The sequence below is a fragment of the Bombina bombina genome, chromosome 6 (assembly GCF_027579735.1).
Source record: "Bombina bombina isolate aBomBom1 chromosome 6, aBomBom1.pri, whole genome shotgun sequence".
NCBI classification, from domain to species: domain Eukaryota; kingdom Metazoa; phylum Chordata; class Amphibia; order Anura; family Bombinatoridae; genus Bombina; species Bombina bombina.
In genome coordinates this window covers 493,474,342-493,495,170 of record NC_069504.1, presented here as the reverse complement: position 1 = coordinate 493,495,170, position 20,829 = coordinate 493,474,342, and the positions used below count along the sequence as shown (strand labels likewise).

Here is a 20,829-nt window from a genome sequence, read left to right as displayed (position 1 = left end):
TTTACTACACAAGCGTCTGGCGGATGTCCCAGACGTTCAGTCTTTTTGTCAGGCTTTAATCAGAATCAAGCCTGTGTTTAAACCTATTGTTCCGCCATGGAGTTTGAATTTAGTTCTCAATGTTCTTCAAAGGGTTCCGTTTGAACCCATGCATTCCATAGATATTAAGCTTTTATCTTGGAAGGTTTTGTTTTTAGTTGCTATCTCTTCTGCTCGAAGAGTTTCTGAGCTTTCTGCGTTACAATGTGATTCGCCTTATCTTATATTCCATTCTGATAAGGTGGTTTTGCGTACTAAACCTGGATTCCTTCCTAAGGTTGTTTCAAATAAGAATATTAATCAGGAAATTGTTGTTCCTTCCTTGTGTCCTAATCCTTCTTCTAAGAAGGAACGTCTGTTACATAACTTGGACGTGGTTTGTGCCTTGAAGTTTTACTTACAAGCGACCAAGGATTTCCGTCAAACATCTTCTCTATTCATTGTTTATTCTGGAAAGCGTAGGGGTCAAAAAGCTACGGCTACCTCTTTCTTTCTGGCTGAAAAGCATCATCCGCCTGGCATACAAGACTGCTGGACAGCAGCCCCCTGAAAAAGTTACGGCTCATTCTACTAGAGCTGTGGCTTCCACATGGGCTTTTAAAAACGATGCTTCTGTTGAACAGATTTGTAAGGTTGCGACTTGGTCCTCCCTTCATACTTTTTCCAAATTTTACAAATTAGATACTTTTGCTTCTTCTGAGGCTATTTTTGGGAGAAAGGTTCTTCAAGCAGTGGTGCCTTCCGTTTAGGTATCTGTCTTGTCCCTCCCGTTCATCCGTGTCCTGTTGCTTTGGTATTGTATCCCACAAGTAAGGATGAATTTGTGGACTCGTCGTATCTTGTAGAAGAAAAGGAAATTTATGCTTACCTGATTAATTGATTTCTTCTACGATACGACGAGTCCATGGCCCGCCCTGTCTTTTTAAGACAGAATGTATTTTATTTTCAAAACTTCAGTCACCTCTGCACCTTTTAGCTTTTCCTTTCTCTTCCTATACCTTCGGTCGAATGACTGGGGGTGGAGAGAAGGGAGGAGCTATATATACAGCTCTGCTGTGGTGCTCTTTGCCACTTCCTGTTAGCAGGAGGATAATATCCCACAAGTAAGGATGAATCCGGGGACTCGTCGTATCGTAGAAGAAATCAATTTATCAGGTAAGCATAAATTTCCTTTTTCTTTTGTATTTGTTTTTTTTTAAATTTTTATTGTATTTCCTTGACATTTTTTATATTGCTATATGTAAGCCATCATTTCTACTATAATTTTAGTATCATAGCCCAGTTCCAATATAATTTGCAGATCTCTCATCCTTCCTTGTAATATTGTTATTTCTTTCATGTAATTGGAAAGAGTCCATGAGCTAGTGTTGTATGGGATATACAATCCTACCAGGAGGGGTAAAGTTTCCCAAACCTTAAAATGACTATAAATACACCCCTCACCACACCCACAATTCAGTTTTTACAAACGTTGCCTCCTATGGAGGTGGTGAAGTAAGTTTGTGCTTGATTTCTATGATAAGCGCTTCTAAGCATTTTGAAGCCCAATTCCTCTCAGAGTACAGTGTTTGTTAGAGGGATGTGAAGGGAGTATCGCCTATTGATTTGATGGTTTTTCTTGCGGGAAATCTTTTCAAAGGTTTGGAGGATCAATTTACCAAAGAGTTTCTTGATTCCTCAAACAAGGGTTACCTTTTTAGGTTTCCAGATATATTCAGTGTCCATGACTGTGTCCTTAAGACAAGAGTCAAATGAAATTGGTTTCAGCTTGTCGAAACCTTCAGTCTCAATCATTCCCTTCAGTGGCTATGTGCATGGAAATTTTAGGTGTCATGACTGCAGCATCGGACGCGATCCCCTTTGCTCGTTTTCACATGAGACCTCTACAGCTTTGTATGCTGAATCAGTGGTGCAGAGATTATACTCGGATATTGCAATTGATATACTTAAATCCCAACATTCAACTCTCCCTGACTTTGTGGTTAGAGCATCATCATCTAATTCAGGGGGCCTCTTTTGTTTGTCCTACCTGGACTGTGATCACGACAGATGCAAGTCTTTTCAGGTTGGGGAGCTGTGTGGGGATCTCTGACAGCACAAGGGGTTTGGAAACTTCAAGAGGCGAGGTTTCCAATCAATATTTTAGAACTCTGTGCTATTTTCAGGGCTCTTCAGGTTTCGCCTCTGTTAAAGAGAGAACCATTCATTTGTTTTCAGATGGACAACATCACAACTGTGGCATATGTCAATCATCAGGGTGGGACTCACAGTCCCCAAGCTATGAAAAAAGTATCTTGGATACTTTCTTGGGCAGAATCAAGCTCTTGTCTAATTTCTGTGGTGCATATCCCAGGTGTAGACAATTGGGAAACTGATTATCTCAGCCATCAGACCTTCCATCCAGGGGAGTGGTCTCTCTTTTGTCAGATTGTACAGATGTGGGGTCTTCCAGAAATAGATCTGATGGCTTCTCATCTAAACAAGAAACTTCCCAGGTACCTGTCCAGGTCCAGGGATCCTCAGGTGGAGATGGTGGATGCTTTAGCAGTTCCTTGGTTTTATCAACCTGCTTATATCTTTCCGCCTCTTGTTCTTCTTCCAAGAGTGATCTCCAAGATCATTATGGAACAATCGTATGTGTTTCTGATAGCACCAGAGTGGCCTCACAGGTTTTGGTATGCGGATCTTGTTCGGATGTCCAGTTGCCAGCCTTGGCCACTTCCTCTAAGACCAGACCTTTTGTCTCAAGGGCCGTTTTTCCATCAGGATCTCAAATTATTAAATTTGAAGGTATGGAAATTGAACGCTTAGTGCTTAGTCATAGAGGTTTCTCTGACTTGGTGATTAATACTATGCTACAGGCTCATAAGTCTTTTTCAAGAAAGATTTATTATCGAGTTTGGAAGACCTATATTTCATGGTGGTGTTCTTATAAATTCTCCTAGCATTCTTTTAGAATTCCTAGAATTTTACAGTTTCTTCAGGATTGTTTGGATAAAGGTTTGTCTGTAAGTACTTTGAAGGGACAAATCTCTGCTCTTTCTGTTTTATTTCATAGAAAGATTGCTAAGCTTCCTGATATTCACTGTTTTGTTCAGGCTTTTGTTTGTATCAAACCTGTTATTAAATCAATCTCTCCTCCTTGGAGTCTTAATTTGGTTTTGAAGACTTTGCAGGCTCCTCCTTTTGAGCCTATGTATTCTTTGGATATTAAACTACTTTCTTTGAAAGTGTTTTTTCTTTTGGCCATCTCTTCAGCTAGAAGAGTTTAAGAATTGTCTGCTTTCTCTTCTGAGTCTCCTTTTCTGATTTTCCATCAGAATAAGGCTGTTTTGCAGACTTCATTTAAATTTCTTCCTAAGGTTGTGAATTCTAACAACATTAGTAGGGAAATTGTTGTTCCTTCCTTGTGTCCTAATCTAAGAATGCTCTTGAAAGATCTTTGCATTCTTTTGATGTTGTAAGAGCTTTGAAATATTATGTTGAAGCTACTAAAGATTTCAGTAAGACTTCTAGTCTTTTTGTTGTCTTTTCTGGTTCTAGGAAAGGTCAGAAAGCTTCTGTCATTTCTTTTGCATCTTGGTTGAAGCATTTGATTAATTAAGCTTATTTGGAGGCAGGACAGTCCCCACCTCAGAGGATCACAGCTCATTCTACTAGATCAGTCTCCACTTGGGCTTTTAAGAATGAAGCTTCAGTTGATCAGATTTGCAAAGCAGCAACTTGGTCTTCTTTGCATACATTTACAAAATTTTACCATTTTGATGTATTTGCTTCTTCTGAAGCAGTCTTTGGTAGAAATGTTCTTCAGGCAGCTGTTTCAGTTTGATTCTTCTGCTAATGTTTTAAGTTTTTTTTTTTTCAATTTATGAGAAAAACTTATTTTTTTGTGGATTTAATTTTGTTCAGCGGAAAATGGCTGTTTTTATTTTATTCCTCTCTTTCTAGTGACTCTTCTGTGGACTTCCACATCTTGGGTATTTCTATCCCATACGTCACTAGCTCATGGATTCTTGCCAATTGCATGAAAGAAAACAAAAATTATGTGAGAACTTACCTGATAAATTCATTTCTTTCATATTGGCAAGAGTCCATGAGACCCACCCTTTTTCTGGTGGTTATGATTTTTTGTATAGTAGCACAATTCTATTTCCAGTTCCTCTTTTTTGTATGCTTTTTTACTCCTTTTTCTATCACCCCACTATTTGGCTATTGGTTAAACTGAATTGTGGGTGTGGTGAGGGGTGTATTTATAGGCATTTTGAGGTTTGGGAAACTTTGCCCCTCCTGGTAGGATTGTATATCCCATACGTCACTAGCTCATGGACTCTTGCCAATATGAAAGAAATTAATTTATCAGGTAAGTTCTTACATAAATTATGGGTGTTTTTTTGTTTGTTTTTTTGAATAATAGTTTTTATTTTGAAATATACATATCAATAAACAAATGTTTTTACAGGGTATACATTGGAGGCACCATGATATTTGCCAGAGAGTCTGGAATGTCCATATTTTCATAGTGTCCTATAGATTCATGGCAGTGATGTCAGAAATGTTCAGTCCCGACTGCCCAGATTGAGCAATTCAGGAAGAATCTCTCCAATAGTACCACATATTTGCATTAAACAACAAAAGATGATAATAAAACAGAAATAAACAAACAAACAACAAATTAACAGGGTTAATGAGAGTAAATACACCAAACATACGGCTAGATTACGAGTTTTTGTCGGTAAGGCTGTGCGGGGCTAACAAGCCTTTTTTTCGTACCGCTCACTTAAGCCAACGCTGGTATTACAGGTTTTCTTCAAGCCGGCGTTAGCCTCAGAAAAGTGAGCTTTGAGCAAAATTTAGCTCCACATCTCACTGTAATACCAGCACTGCTTACGGTAGCGGTAAGCTGGCAAAACGTGCTCGTGCACGATTTCCCCATAGGAAACAATGGGGCTGAGCTGGCTGAAAAAAAACCTTACACCTGAAAAAAAGCAGCGTTCAGCTCCTAACGCAGCCCTATTGATTCCTATGGGGAAATTAATTTTATGTCTGCGCCTAACAACCTAACATGAACCCCGAGTCTAAACACCCCTAATCTTACACTTATTAACCCCTAATCTGCCGCCCCCGACATCGTTGCCACCTACATTATATTATTAACCCCTAATCTGCCGCTCCGGGCACCGCCGCCACCTACATTATACTTATGAACCCCTAATCTACTGCCCCCAACATCGCCGAACCCTACATTATAGTTATTAACTCCTAATCTGCCCCCCCAACGTCGCCGCAACTATATTAAATTTATTAACCCCTAATCTGCCGCCGCCAACGTCGCCGCTACTATAATAAATTTATTAACCCCTAAACCTAAGTCTAACCCTAACACACCCCCTAACTTAAATATAATTTAAATGCATCTAAATAAATGTATTACAATTAAATAAATTATTCCTATTTAAAACTAAATACTTACCTGTAAAATAAACCCTAAGCTAGCTACAATATAACTAATAGTTACATTGTAGCTAGCTTAGGATTTATATTTATTTTACAGGCAACTTTGTATTTATTTTAACTAGGTACAATAGTTATTAACTATTTAATAACTTCCTAGTTAAAATAAATACAAATTTACCTGTAAAATAAATCCTAACCTAAAATACAATTACACCTAACACTACACTATCATTAAATTAATTACATAAATTACCTACAATTAACTACAATTAAATTAAATAAACTAAAGTACAAAAAAAACACTAAATTACAGAAAATAAAAAAAGAATTACAATTTTTTTAAACTAATTACACCTAATCTAATCCCCCTAATAAAATAAAAAGCCCCCCAAAATAATAAAATTCCCTACCCTATACTAAATTACAAATAACCCTTAAAAGGGCCTTTTGCGGGGCATTGCCCCAAAATAATCAGCTCTTTTACCTGTAAAAAAAAAAAAAATACAATACCCCCCCCCCCCACCAACATTAAAACCCACCACCCACACACCCAACCCTACTCTAAAACCCACCCAATCCCCCCTTAAAAAAACCTAACACTACCCCCTTGAAGATAACCCTACCTTGAGCCGTCTTCACCCAGCCGGGCACAAGTGGACGTCCAGAGGGGCAGAAGTCTTCATCCGATCCGGCCAGAAGAGGTCCTCCAAGCGGCAGAAGTCTTCATCCAGGCGGCATTATTTAATTTAACATAATTTAGGTAAGAATTTACCTGATAAATTAATTTATTTCATATTGGCAAGAGTCCATGAGGCCCACCTCTTTTTTTATGGTGGTTATGATTTTTTTGTATAAAGCACAATTATTCCAATGCCTTTGTTGATGCTTTTTAATCCTTTCTTTATCACCCCACTTCTTGGCTATTCATTAAACTGAATTGTGGGTGTGGTGAGGGGTGTATTTATAGGCATTTTGAGGTTTGGGAAACTTTGCCCCTCCTGGTAGGATTGTATATCCCATACGTCACTAGCTCATGGACTCTTGCCAATATGAAAGAAATTAATTTATCAGGTAAATTCTTACATAAATTATGTTTCTCCAACATAGGTGTGTCCGGTCCACGGCGTCATCCTTACTTGTGGGATATTCTCCTCCCCAACAGGAAATGGCAAAGAGCCCAGCAAAGCTGGTCACATGATCCCTCCTAGGCTCCGCCTTCCCCAGTCATTCTCTTTGCCGTTGTACAGGCAACATCTCCACGGAGATGGCTTAGAGTTTTTTAGTGTTTAACTGTAGTTTTTATTATTCAATCAAGAGTTTGTTATTTTAAAATAGTGCTGGTATGTACTATTTACTCTGAAACAGAAAAGAGATGAAGATTTCTGTTTGTAAGAGGAAAATGATTTTAGCAACCGTTACTAAAATCGATGGCTGTTTCCACACAGGACTGTTGAGAGGAATTAACTTCAGTTGGGGGAACAGTGAGCAGACTTTTGCTGCTTGAGGTATGACACATTCTAACAAGACGATGTAATGCTGGAAGCTGTCATTTTCCCTATGGGATCCGGTAAGCCATTTTTATTACAGAAAGAAAAAAAGGGCTTCACATGGGCTTTTTAAGACTGTAGACATTTTCTGGGCTAAATCGATTTATATATAAACATATTTTATACTCCATAGCCTTGAGGAATTATTTTAATCTTGGGAATTATGTAAAATAACCGGCAGGCACTGTATTGGACACCTTATTCTCTAGGGGCTTTCCCTAAACATAGGCAGAGTCTCATTTTCGCGCCTCTATTGCGCACTTGTTTTTGAGAAGCATGACATGCAGATGCATGTGTGAGGAGCTCTGATACATAGAAAAGACTTTCTGAAGGCGTCATTTGGTATCGTATTCCCCTTTGGGCTTGGTTGGGTCTCAGCAAAGCAGATACCAGGGACTGTAAAGGGGTTAAATACAAAAACGGCTCCGGTTCCGTTATTTTAAGGGTTAAAGCTTCCAAATTTGGTGTGCAATACTTTTAAGGCTTTAAGACACTGTGGTGAAATTTTGGTGAATTTTGAACAATTCCTTCATACTTTTTCGCAATTGCAGTAATAAAGTGTGTTCAGTTTAAAATTTAAAGTGACAGTAACGGTTTATTTTAAAACGTTTTTTGTACTTTGTTATCAAGTTTTTGCCTGTTTAACATGTCTGAACTGCCAGATAGACTGTGTTCTGAATGTGGGGAAGCCAAGGTTCCTTCTCATTTAAATAGATGTGATTTATGTGACTCAAAATTTAGAGAAAATGATGCCCAAGATGATTCCTCAAGTGAGGGGAGTAAGCATGGTACTGCATCATCCCCTCCTTCGTCTACACCAGTCTTGCCCACACAGGAGGCCCCTAGTACATCTAGCGCGCCAATACTCCTTACTATGCAACAATTAACGGCTGTAATGGATAATTCTATCAAAAACATTTTAGCCAAAATGCCCACTTATCAGCGAAAGCGCGACTGCTCTGTTTTAGAAAATACTGAAGAGCATGAGGACGCTGATGATATTGGTTCTGAAGTGCCCCTACACCAGTCTGAGGGGGCCAGGGAGGTTTTGTCTGAGGGAGAAATTTCAGATTCAGGGAAAATTTCTCAACAAGCTGAACCTGATGTGATTACATTTAAATTTAAATTGGAACATCTCCGCGCTCTGCTTAAGGAGGTGTTATCCACTCTGGATGATTGTGAGAATTTGGTCATTCCAGAGAAACTATGTAAAATGGACAAGTTCCTAGAGGTCCCGGGGCCCCCCGAAGCTTTTCCTATACCCAAGCGGGTGGCGGACATTGTAAATAAAGAATGGGAAAGGCCCGGTATACCTTTCGTCCCTCCCCCCATATTTAAAAAATTGTTTCCTATGGTCGACCCCAGAAAGGACTTATGGCAGACAGTCCCCAAGGTCGAGGGGGCGGTTTCTACTCTAAGCAAACGCACCACTATACCCATAGAAGATAGTTGTGCTTTCAAAGATCCTATGGATAAAAAATTAGAAGGTTTGCTTAAAAAGATGTTTGTTCAGCAAGGTTACCTTCTACAACCAATTTCATGCATTGTTCCTGTCACTACAGCAGCGTGTTTCTGGTTCGATGAACTAGAAAAGGCGCTCAATAATAATTCTTCTTCTTATGAGGAGATTATGGACAGAATTCATGCTCTCAAATTGGCTAATTCTTTCACCCTAGACGCCACTTTGCAATTGGCTAGGTTAGCGGCGAAAAATTCTGGTTTTGCGATTGTGGCGCGCAGAGCGCTTTGGTTAAAATCTTGGTCAGCGGATGCGTCTTCCAAGAACAAATTGCTTAACATTCCTTTCAAGGGGAAAACGCTGTTTGGCCCTGACTTGAAAGAGATTATCTCTGATATCACTGGGGGCAAGGGCCACGCCCTTCCTCAGGATAGGTCTTTCAAGGCCAAAAATAAACCTAATTTTCGTCCCTTTCGCAGAAACGGACCAGCCCCAAGTGCTACGTCCTCTAAGCAAGAGGGTAATACTTCTCAAGCCAAGCCAGCCTGGAGACCAATGCAAGGCTGGAACAAAGGAAAGCAGGCCAAGAAACCTGCCACTGCTACCAAGACAGCATGAGATGTTGGCCCCCGATCCGGGACCGGATCTGGTGGGGGGCAGACTCTCTCTCTTCGCTCAGGCTTGGGCAAGAGATGTTCTGGATCCTTGGGCACTAGAAATAGTCTCCCAAGGTTATCTTCTGGAATTCAAGGGGCTTCCCCCAAGGGGGAGGTTCCACAGGTCTCAATTGTCTTCAGACCACATAAAAAAACAGGCATTCTTACATTGTGTAGAAGACCTGTTAAAAATGGGAGTGATTCATCCTGTTCCATTAGGAGAACAAGGGATGGGGTTCTACTCCAATCTGTTCGTAGTTCCCAAAAAAGAGGGAACATTCAGACCAATCTTAGATCTCAAGATCCTAAACAAGTTTCTCAAGGTTCCATCGTTCAAAATGGAAACCATTCGAACAATTCTTCCTTCCATCCAGGAAGGTCAATTCATGACCACGGTGGATTTAAAGGATGCGTATCTACATATTCCTATCCACAAGGAACATCATCGGTTCCTAAGGTTCGCATTCCTGGACAAGCATTACCAGTTTGTGGCACTTCCGTTCGGATTAGCCACTGCTCCAAGGATTTTCACAAAGGTACTAGGGTCCCTTCTAGCGGTGCTAAGACCAAGGGGCATTGCAGTAGTACCTTACTTGGACGACATTCTGATTCAAGCGTCGTCCCTTCCTCAAGCAAAGGCTCACACGGACATTGTCCTGGCCTTTCTCAGATCTCACGGATGGAAAGTGAACGTAGAAAAAAAGTTCTCTATCTCCGTCAACAAGGGTTCCCTTCTTGGGAACAATAATAGACTCCTTAGAAATGAGGATTTTTCTGACAGAGGCCAGAAAATCAAAACTTCTAAACTCTTGTCAAATACTTCATTCTGTTCCTCTTCCTTCCATAGCGCAGTGCATGGAAGTAATAGGTTTGATGGTAGCGGCAATGGACATAGTTCCTTTTGCGCGAATTCATCTAAGACCATTACAACTGTGCATGCTCAGTCAGTGGAATGGGGACTATACAGACTTGTCTCCGACGATACAAGTAGATCAGAGGACCAGAGATTCACTCCGTTGGTGGCTGTCCCTGGACAACCTGTCACAGGAGATGAGCTTCCGCAGACCAGAGTGGGTCATTGTCACGACCGACGCCAGTCTGGTGGGCTGGGGCGCGGTCTGGGGACCCCTGAAAGCTCAGGGTCTTTGGTCTCGGGAAGAATCTCTTCTCCCGATAAATATTCTGGAACTGAGAGCGATATTCAATGCTCTCAAGGCTTGGCCTCAGCTAGCAAAGGCCAAGTTCATACGGTTTCAATCAGACAACATGACGACTGTTGCGTACATCAACCATCAGGGGGGGAACAAGGAGTTCCCTGGCGATGGAAGAAGTGACCAAAATCATTCAATGGGCGGAGACTCACTCCTGCCACTTGTCTGCAATCCACATCCCAGGAGTGGAAAATTGGGAAGCGGATTTTCTGAGTCGTCGGACATTTCATCCGGGGGAGTGGGAACTCCATCCGGAAATCTTTGCCCAAATTACTCAATTGTGGGGCATTCCAGACATGGATCTGATGGCCTCTCGTCAGAACTTCAAGGTTCCTTGCTACGGGTCCAGATCCAGGGATCCCAAGGCGACTCTAGTAGATGCACTAGTAGCACCTTGGACCTTCAAACTAGCTTATGTATTCCCGCCGTTTCCTCTCATCCCCAGGCTGGTAGCCAGGATCAATCAGGAGAGGGCATCGGTGATCTTGATAGCTCCTGCGTGGCCACGCAGGACTTGGTATGCAGACCTGGTGAATATGTCATCGGCTCCACCATGGAAGCTACCTTTGAGACGAGACCTTCTTGTTCAAGGTCCGTTCGAACATCCGAATCTGGTCTCACTCCAACTGACTGCTTAGAGATTGAACGCTTGATCTTATCAAAGCGAGGGTTCTCAGATTCTGTCATTGATACTCTTGTTCAGGCCAGAAAGCCTGTAACTAGAAAAATTTACCACAAAATATGGAAAAAATATATCTGTTGGTGTGAATCTAAAGGATTCCCTTGGGACAAGGTAAAAATTCCTAAGATTCTATCCTTTCTTCAAGAAGGTTTGGAGAAAGGATTATCTGCAAGTTCCTTGAAGGGACAGATTTCTGCCTTGTCTGTGTTACTTCACAAAAAGCTGGCAGCTGTGCCAGATGTTCAAGCCTTTGTTCAGGCTCTGGTTAGAATCAAGCCTGTTTACAAACCTTTGACTCCTCCTTGGAGTCTCAATTTAGTTCTTTCAGTTCTTCAGGGGGTTCCGTTTGAACCCTTACATTCTGTTGATATTAAGTTATTATCTTGGAAAGTTTTGTTTTTGGTTGCAATTTCTTCTGCTAGAAGAGTTTCAGAATTATCTGCTCTGCAGTGTTCTCCTCCTTATCTGGTGTTCCATGCAGATAAGGTGGTTTTACGTACTAAACCTGGTTTTCTTCCGAAAGTTGTTTCCAACAAAAACATTAACCAGGAGATAGTCGTGCCTTCTTTGTGTCCGAATCCAGTTTCAAAGAAGGAACGTTTGTTGCACAATTTGGATGTTGTTCGTGCTCTAAAATTCTATTTAGATGCTACTAAGGATTTTAGACAAACATCTTCCTTGTTTGTTGTTTATTCTGGTAAAAGGAGAGGTCAAAAAGCAACTTCTACCTCTCTCTCTTTTTGGATTAAAAGCATCATCAGATTGGCTTATGAGACTGCCGGACGGCAGCCTCCTGAAAGAATCACAGCTCATTCCACTAGGGCTGTGGCTTCCACATGGGCCTTCAAGAACGAGGCTTCTGTTGATCAGATATGTAAGGCAGCGACTTGGTCTTCACTGCACACTTTTACTAAATTTTACAAGTTTGATACTTTTGCTTCTTCTGAGGCTATTTTTGGGAGAAAGGTTTTGCAAGCCGTGGTGCCTTCCATCTAGGTGACCTGATTTGCTCCCTCCCTTCATCCGTGTCCTAAAGCTTTGGTATTGGTTCCCACAAGTAAGGATGACGCCGTGGACCGGACACACCTATGTTGGAGAAAACAGAATTTATGTTTACCTGATAAATTACTTTCTCCAACGGTGTGTCCGGTCCACGGCCCGCCCTGGTTTTTTAATCAGGTCTGATAATTTATTTTCTTTAACTACAGTCACCACGGTATCATATGGTTTCTCCTATGCAAATATTCCTCCTTTACGTCGGTCGAATGACTGGGGAAGGCGGAGCCTAGGAGGGATCATGTGACCAGCTTTGCTGGGCTCTTTGCCATTTCCTGTTGGGGAGGAGAATATCCCACAAGTAAGGATGACGCCGTGGACCGGACACACCGTTGGAGAAAGTAATTTATCAGGTAAACATAAATTCTGTTTTTTTCGAGCTCCAGTTTCAGTTTATATCTGTATGGGTCCTCTATAGTGGATGTTTGTGCCTGCTTGGGATCAAGTTAGGTGCATTTTTTAAGGCACAATTCCTCCTTTTTTAGGGCATCCAGCACTCAGAGCTCCCTCAAAGTGCAGCCATTAACTTTGATGGCCGGCTCCGCCCCCCATGTTTTTTAGTTCGGAGCGGACGTGCCCTTCCGAATGGAGCAGATTGTTAGAGACCCAGATGGCAGGTTTCTGATTTTGACAGCACCTTATACGGCAAGAGAGTAACATTCGTTAATGTTCTAGCAAATAGAACCTTGGAAACCCAAAAAGGGATTGTTTTCATGAGTGGTGACTTCAACATCTCATTCTGCCCTACCTTAGACACGTCGGATGGCTTGTCTAGCACTCCACACAAGGTGACGAAACAAGTCGCCAGACACATGAGAGAATTGGTTCTTCATGAAGTCTGGCGCACATTGCACCCGACCGCCAAAAACTATACCTTTTATTCCCATCCTCATGGGAAATATACCAGGATTGACTATATTTTTGCAGACCCAGCAGGGCTCTCAATCACAACTAGCAGTAACATTGGTCAAATTACCTGGTCAGACCACGCACCAGTAAAATGCACCATTAGCTGGCCGGATGCGCCGATCATCCCACTCATGTGGCGACTTGACGAGTCCTTATTGGACGACCAGTTGCTTAAAAAGAAACTTGACACCACCATTGAAGAATACTTCCGCCTTAACGCAGGAGGTGCCTTGGCTAACACCACGGTATGGGAGGCACATAAGTGTGTCTTGCGGGGAGTCTTAATTAAGCACACCTCGACCCTTCGTCGGGAACAACGAGCTCGCTATGACACCCTGCTTCAAAAGGTGGCACAGGCAGAATCTCTGCTTAAAGCGCGCCCAGCGGATAACACATTGCAAACAGTGCTTGCTGACGCAAGATCGGCACTATTAAGTCATATCCAGACTGAACAACAAGCTAAGGCTCTTCGACTTAGGCAATATTACTTTGAACAAAGTGATAAAGCCGGGAGGCTCCTGGCAAGGGCATTAGCGCGCCAGAGGCTCAAAACGTATGTATATGAGATCGAAGACTGTAATGGTAATAAACACTGTGATGGCTTATCCATTGCAGATACATTTAGGTGCTTCTATGAATCCCTGTACAACCTGCATTATACGCAGAAGGAGAACCCTGCTCAGGCATCCGTGGATAACCAGGAAGGTAGCATATTAGAATTTTTAAACAAAATAGACATGCCAAAATTAACGCAAGAAGAAGCGGGCCAACTTGAAGCCCCATTTACTCTAAAAGAGATCCAGTTGGCTATCAAGCTCCTCCCGGGAGGCAAAAGCCCCGGCCCGGATGGGTTTGGCATGCGATACTATAAAAAATTTTCTGACAAGCTAGCACCTCAGATGCTCCAGATGTTCAATTGCTTACCGGAGGGAGCGGCTTTACCGAGCTCCATGCTTTAAGCGTATTTATCGGTTATCCATAAACCAGGGAAACCTGAAAATCAACCTAGTAGCTATAGGCCGATCTCACTCCTTAACGCGGATGTTAAGGTCCTGGCAAAGGCCAATAGCCAATCGCCTCGCCAAACTATTACCAAAGCTGATCAACACTGACCAGGTGGGATTTGTCCCGGGTAGAGAGGCCCGAGACAATACCACAAGAGTAATGCAATTGATATCTTACGCCCAGAACAACTCAGTGCCGTTGGCCTTGGTCTCCACAGACGCCGAAAAGGCTTTTGACTGGGTCAACTGGCTGTTCATGCGACACACTATGAACAAACTGGGATTTGATAGCGGTGTTGTAAATACAATCTTCTCTTTATACTCTGCACCGAGTGCCAAGGTGAGAGTCAGCGGCACACTATCCAAGCTTTTTCAATGGGACGAGGCAGGGGTGTCCCCTGTCCCCCTTACTATTCGCTCTTGTTATGGAGACACTAGCTTGCAAAATACGTAACAACCCCGACATCTCTGGCCTAGCGGTCGGTAGACGGGAACATAAATTGGCCATGTACGCAGATGACGTCCTGGTGATGCTGTCTGACGTGTCTACCTCTCTATCGGCATTGCTGGCGGAATTCGCGGAGTTTGGAAAAGTTTCTGACTTTTTGCTTAACCTAACTAAGTCAGAGATTATGAACATAACTGTGCCAGCTGAAGTCTTTTGTGGGGTCGGTTCCCTCTGCCCACTTAAAATAGCAGGACGACACTTGAAATATCTTGGGATCCTCCTGACCCCAGTGGCAACAGACAGTGTTGAAATAAATTACAAACTGATCAGAGACGCAGTGGTAGAGGACTTAACCAGATGGAAGAATAAATCCATCTCATGGATTGGCCGAATCCACGCAGTCAAGATGAACATACTGCACAGGGTCCTTTTTGTAATGCAGGCAATCCCTCTCCTGTCAGCAACACCCATAATCCACCAGATTCAATCAGAAATGGAAGCATATATCTGGAACGGCATTCGGCCAAGAGTCAACAAAAAAACAATGTTCCTACCTAGGGACAGGGGGGGAGCAGGGGTCCCTTCACTGAAGACATACTTCAGGGCGATAATCGTCCAACGGTTAGTTCACTGGTGCCATAACAAAACAGACAGGGCATGGGTGGAGTTAGATTGCGAGATTCTGCAGAGGGGAAACATTGGCACACTCGCGTGGATATCAGTTGAGAACCGACCACCCCTACTACGTAAATACCCCTTATTGGGAGATGTGTTTCGGGAATGGGACGCTCTGGTTAAACTAAATAAACATATTTCCACTGTCCAATCACCAGTGACGCCGGTTTTTGAAAACCCAGACAATGCTCTGGCGAACAAAACTCAGTACCCGAAACAACCATATACCCTAGCGGAAGCAGCAATCTCAAATGCTTTCCATGAGGGGAAGATCCGGACTCAAGAAAGTCTGAAACAGTGGGACCACTGGCTATTCTCCTCATGGTTTAGGGTTATACAGCTCCACCATTACATAAACGGCCACAAAGACACCACATCCTTCACAAGAGGGAAAACTCTCTTTGAATCCATGTGCACTATGGCACAGCCGCCTGGTCACTTGATATCCCGGTTATACAAGCTGCTTCTAGTGAGCAGCAAGGAGACATTGCCTTCTTATGTGGATGCCTGGCGGGTAGATTTTGACTCTGACATCACCACAGAGGACTGGCTAGGGATATTCAACAAAGCCAAAAAAACCTCGGTCTCCATGAGGCTGCAAGAAATGCATTTTAAGTTCCTAAGCCGATGGTACTTGACCCCACAGAGGCTCCATAGGATCTACCCGCAGGCATGTGGGGATTGTTGGAGGGGCTGCGGAGAGGAAGGAACAATTATGCACATATGGTGGACTTGTCCACGAATGTGTGTATTCTGGGAAGGAGTGTTTCAGGAATGTAGTCGGCTTCTTGACATCATCCTGCCACCAAACCCGAGATATCTGCTATATCACGACCTCCCCAAGATTGTGGTGGAGGCCAAACATAGGCTTTTCCTACTGATGCTAAACTGTGCCAAGGGCCTGGTCCCAAAACATTGGAAATCTGTACATGCTCCGAACCTCAGTGAATGGAAGCATGGAGTTCGTGATCTGCTCGGTTTGGAACAGTACCATTACCTCAAAACTGGGAAATTGGAGACGCATGAACATATGGTTCTGATCTGGGAAGGCAGAGGAATTTACTAGCCCTCCTGGACAAATTTTGATCTGGTTATCATGTAGCTATTGCCCCTGGGGACGCACCTACCCGATGCATCCTAGAGGGGATCTGGAAGATTGCATATTATAAGAGCACTGGAGGTTGGATGTAAGTCGCCTGTAATTTTGAGGCCTGTCCCCCCTTTCCCTCCCCCCCCCCCTTTTTTTTTTTCTCTCCCCTCCTTCCCTTCCCCTTCTCTACCCATAACTCCTCTGTCCTCCCTTTTCTCTGTCGCTTCTTTCTAGGGTATGAAGTAATACCCGAACTTTCGCAAAACTTGCAAGCCTGAATTTAATTGCACTGTATAACGTTATGAGGCTGCTTAAGTACAATGAGTTAGAAAAGTAAGAAAGAGGCACTGACAAACTACTGTTATCTTAGATTACAATATGTTATAACTTGGAAGTATTATTTCGCTCACAGTGTTTGTATTTTTCTTTGTTTGTTTTTGGACTTATGTATTCTACTCATTCAATAAAGCTTTTTCCAAAAAAAAAAAAAATTATGTTTTTTAATTTAATTATTTCAGCTTCTTTCTGAACCTGTGAATGTGACATCTTGGGAAGCTTTGTTTTCCATTAATAGTAAATATGGTTGTGAGAAATGAGACCGGAAAATAACAGTTGTCCTAGAAAATGTTTATTTTCCTATTTTATTTACCTTGTGTATAAAGTAAGCATCTATAAAACCTCTTCACTTCACATACAGTGAGGTTCCCAATCCCACAGCTGGCATACACAATTCAAAAGTAGAGCAGTTGAAAAAGTGGGCATGTATCATAATTGCTTTAGTCACAGAAGTGTACCCTGTTACTGATAAGCTTGTCTACTTTGGGAACTTTTTGACTGTCTCCATACTGCAGATTTTATTTATTTTTTATTTTGACAATAACAGGTGCACAACTAATCGGTGGGATATGAGTTCACTGGTAATAGTGGACAGTAGTACAGCCCATTGTTAAAAGCAGTAGTTATTTGTTTAAAAATTTATAATAAAACTAATACATATTTAAATTACCTCCTATAAATTCAACAAAGAAAAAACTACATTGTCGCTTTAAGTTCACTCACAAAGTAACTATTGCTCTTAGACAATGATATGTATGTTTACCCTAAGCAGCCTTTTTCAAAAACTAAAATAGTATTTAAAAAAGTAATTGTTTACTTTAAACATTTTATTTTATGTGTTAACCTTCTTGTTTACTTATTACATTTTATATCTTAATATGAATGGCCTCTAATCTTTAATTTTGTAGATGCATTTTGTAAACCAGTAATTTACACCTTTCCTTTTTTTTTCCTCTTAACACCAGGTCAATGAACTCCTTAAACATTCTCTATCACATTCTGAAATGGGTAACTGAGTAAGTATTAAAGTTTGTTTTAAGATATTTTTTCAGTATATGGGACAGCTGCTTATTAATACATTATCAGCAGCACATTATTTAAAACAAATTACAGGTGTATAACTTGTGATTGTTTGAAGGCTGCATTTAACTATTTTAATATTGTTGCTGGTACCTAACCTCAAAGCTTAATTAAATCAAATTCACTTATGAAGCAAATAATCATTCAGTTGGTTGTAAAAATCATTATAATGCACCAGTACATGAATCTAGAAAAGGGAATGTTTCATTCTGTTGCATTAAATGTGTCCGTATTGGTTTTTAACCTCTTATTCAAAGCTTTATCATAGAAATGTTTACAAACCTCATAGTAATTGCAGAGATCTTAGAAACGTTATTTTTGTTTTGTAATATTGCATATCAAACTGCCGATTAATGAGATAAACTCATAAAGCTTTTGGAAAGCAAATACCTAACTGATAAAAATTATTATAGTGATACAATCTCAACAAAAATAATTAAACATCTTTCATACCCAATTGACTTTTGTTTATGATTAGAAAGAATAGCTCTGTTTAAATAAATCCGTAAAATACGATACAAAAAAAAACAGATTTTGCTTGCCCACAATGGGACCCTTTGCTAATCATTAGTGGATGGACTTAAACCAGCATATTATCTTGGAAAGTTAAAATTCCACACACTGTATAGGCCTCCTTTTTTCATTAAGGATTTAGTTGTTGAACAAGTTACAGGTACAAAAACCTTTATCCAAACTGCTTGGGACGGGAGAATGTTTGGATTTCAGAATATTGGTATATTTGCATCTGTAAAATGGGACAGCTTAGAGAGGGAAGAGCTTTATCCCCTCCCACTCTCCCATAATCCCTTATGGAAATTTGTGCCTCCAACATGGAGTGAGTTGAATTCTGAAGTGCTGATCTACATGTTGTTGATATTGATAGTGTTCTCTAACCCATCTGAGACCCAACTTCCTCCTCAGAGTGCCACAAAGGACAGAGGAGATGACAGTGAGAAATCTTCAGATGAAATGCAGATTTATTTGCCAATCTCCTGGTCTACAGTGTTCTGCTACTTGTAAGATCCTTGGTAATGTGCTTGCACTGCCTCAGATTGGCCCATCTACTGAAAGAGGTCATCTGCAGCTGAAGTAAGCACAGAGGACAAAGGTGCAGCCTGTTAAGTACTTTACATCTGCAGCTGAAGTAAGCACAGAGGACGAAGGTGCAGCCTGTTAAGTACTTTACATCTTCACAGCCCACCAGCTATAAGTATGAATATTTACACATGATTCACATAGCCTGGGGACACAACTTATAAAAGCATTATGAGTTTTTATTTCTACTCACTTTTTAGTCTCCTTTCTTTTTAACAATAGTTTTACCAGCTTTAGCTCTATCTGGTAAGACCTGAGACTTAAAACAGCCACTCTGACTGCACCTGCACTAAAATTTAAGTACCTGGCCACTGAAAAATAAAACTTCTTGTCAGGTTCTTTACCATGTACTCACAAGTGTGGTAGCCATTTTGCAGGTGTCAGAAGCAGTTCTTGTGCCCTTGGAAGTGGTGAAACTGCCCTAATACATATCAGAGTTTACCAATTTAACTTTTCTTTCTTCTGTTATGTGTGATCAGTCCACGGGTCATCATTACTTCTGGGATATAACTCCTCCCCAACAGGAAATGCAAGAGGATTCACCCAGCAGAGCCGCATATAGCTCCTCCCCTCTACGTCAGTCCCAGTCATTCTCTTGCACCCAACGACTAGATAGGATGTGTGAGAGGACTATGGTGATTATACTTAGTTTTTATGACTTCAATCAAAAGTTTGTTATTTTACAATAGCACCGGAGCGTGTTATTACTTCTCTGGCAGAGTTTGAGGAAGAATCTACCAGAGTTTTTTACTATGATTTTAACCGGAGTAGTTAAGATCATATTGCTGTTCTCGGCCATCTGAGGGAGGTAAAAGCTTCAGATCAGGGGACAGCGGGCAGATGAATCTGCATTGAGGTATGTTGCAGTTTTTATTTTCTGAATGGAATTGATGAGAAAATCCTGCCATACCGTTATAATGACATGTATGTATACACTTCAGTATTCTGGGGATGGTATTTCACCGGAACTACTCTGTTAAAAGTCACTAATCCTTTTAATAAGTATTTATCATGTTAAACGTTTTTGCTGGAATGTAGAATCGTTTACATTTCTGAGGTACTGAGTGAATAAATATTTGGGCATTATTTTCCACTTGGCAGTTGTTTGGTTTTAATTGTGACAGTTTCGTTTCTCTTCACTGCTGTGTGTGAGGGGGAGGGCCGTTTTTGGCGCTCTTTGCTACGCATCAAAAAATTCAAGTCAGTTACTCTTATTTTTCCTGCATGATCCGGTTCATCTCTGACAGATCTCAGGGGTCTTCAAACTTCTTTGGAGGGAGGTAGATTCTCTCAGCAGAGCTGTGAGAATTTTATATTGACTGTGAATAAAAACGTTGCTCTGTAATTTTTATGTCAAATTTAATTATTGTTATTTTACTAATGGGAACAAACCTTTGCTAAAAGTTGTGTTGTTTTAAAGTTTGATGCTATAACTATTTTTCAGTTCATTATTTCAACTGTCATTTAATCGTTTAGTACCTCTTTGAGGCACAGTACGTTTTTGCTAAAAAAGATTATAACCAAGTTGCAAGTTTATTGCTAGTGTGTTAAACATGTCTGACTCAGAGGAAGATATCTGTGTCATTTGTTCCAATGCCAAGGTGGAGCCCAATAGAAATTTATGTACTAACTGTATTGATGCTACTTTAAATAAAAGTCAATCTGTACAATGTGAACAAATTTCACCAAACAGCGAGGGGAGAGTTATGCCGACTAACTCGCCTCACGCGGCAGTACCTGCATCTCCCGCCCGGGAGGTGCGTGATATTATGGCGCCTAGTACATCTGGGCGGCCATTACAGATAACATTACAAGATATGGCTACTGTTATGACTGAAGTTTTGTCTAAATTACCAGAACTAAGAGGCAAGCGTGATCACTCTGGGGTGAGAACAGAGTGCGCTGACAATACTAGGGCCATGTCTGATACTGCGTCACAGCTTGCAGAGCATGAGGACGGAGAGCTTCATTCTGTGGGTGACGGTTCTGATCCAAACAGATTGGATTCAGATATTTCAAATTTTAAATTTAAATTGGAGAACCTCCGTGTATTACTAGGGGAGGTCTTAGCAGCTCTCAATGATTGTA

At 41.3% G+C, this 20,829-nt stretch overlaps 1 protein-coding gene across 1 annotated transcript in view; it reads left to right on the top strand.

Moving 5' to 3' along the window:
* Nucleotides 1–20,829, top strand: part of ICE2 (interactor of little elongation complex ELL subunit 2) — a 420,662-nt gene that overhangs the window by 310,484 nt on the left and 89,349 nt on the right. The window contains exon 13 of the mRNA XM_053717350.1: nucleotides 17,532–17,582. Coding sequence (XP_053573325.1) covers nucleotides 17,532–17,582 — 51 coding nt within the window. The remainder of the gene's footprint in view (nucleotides 1–17,531; nucleotides 17,583–20,829) is intronic.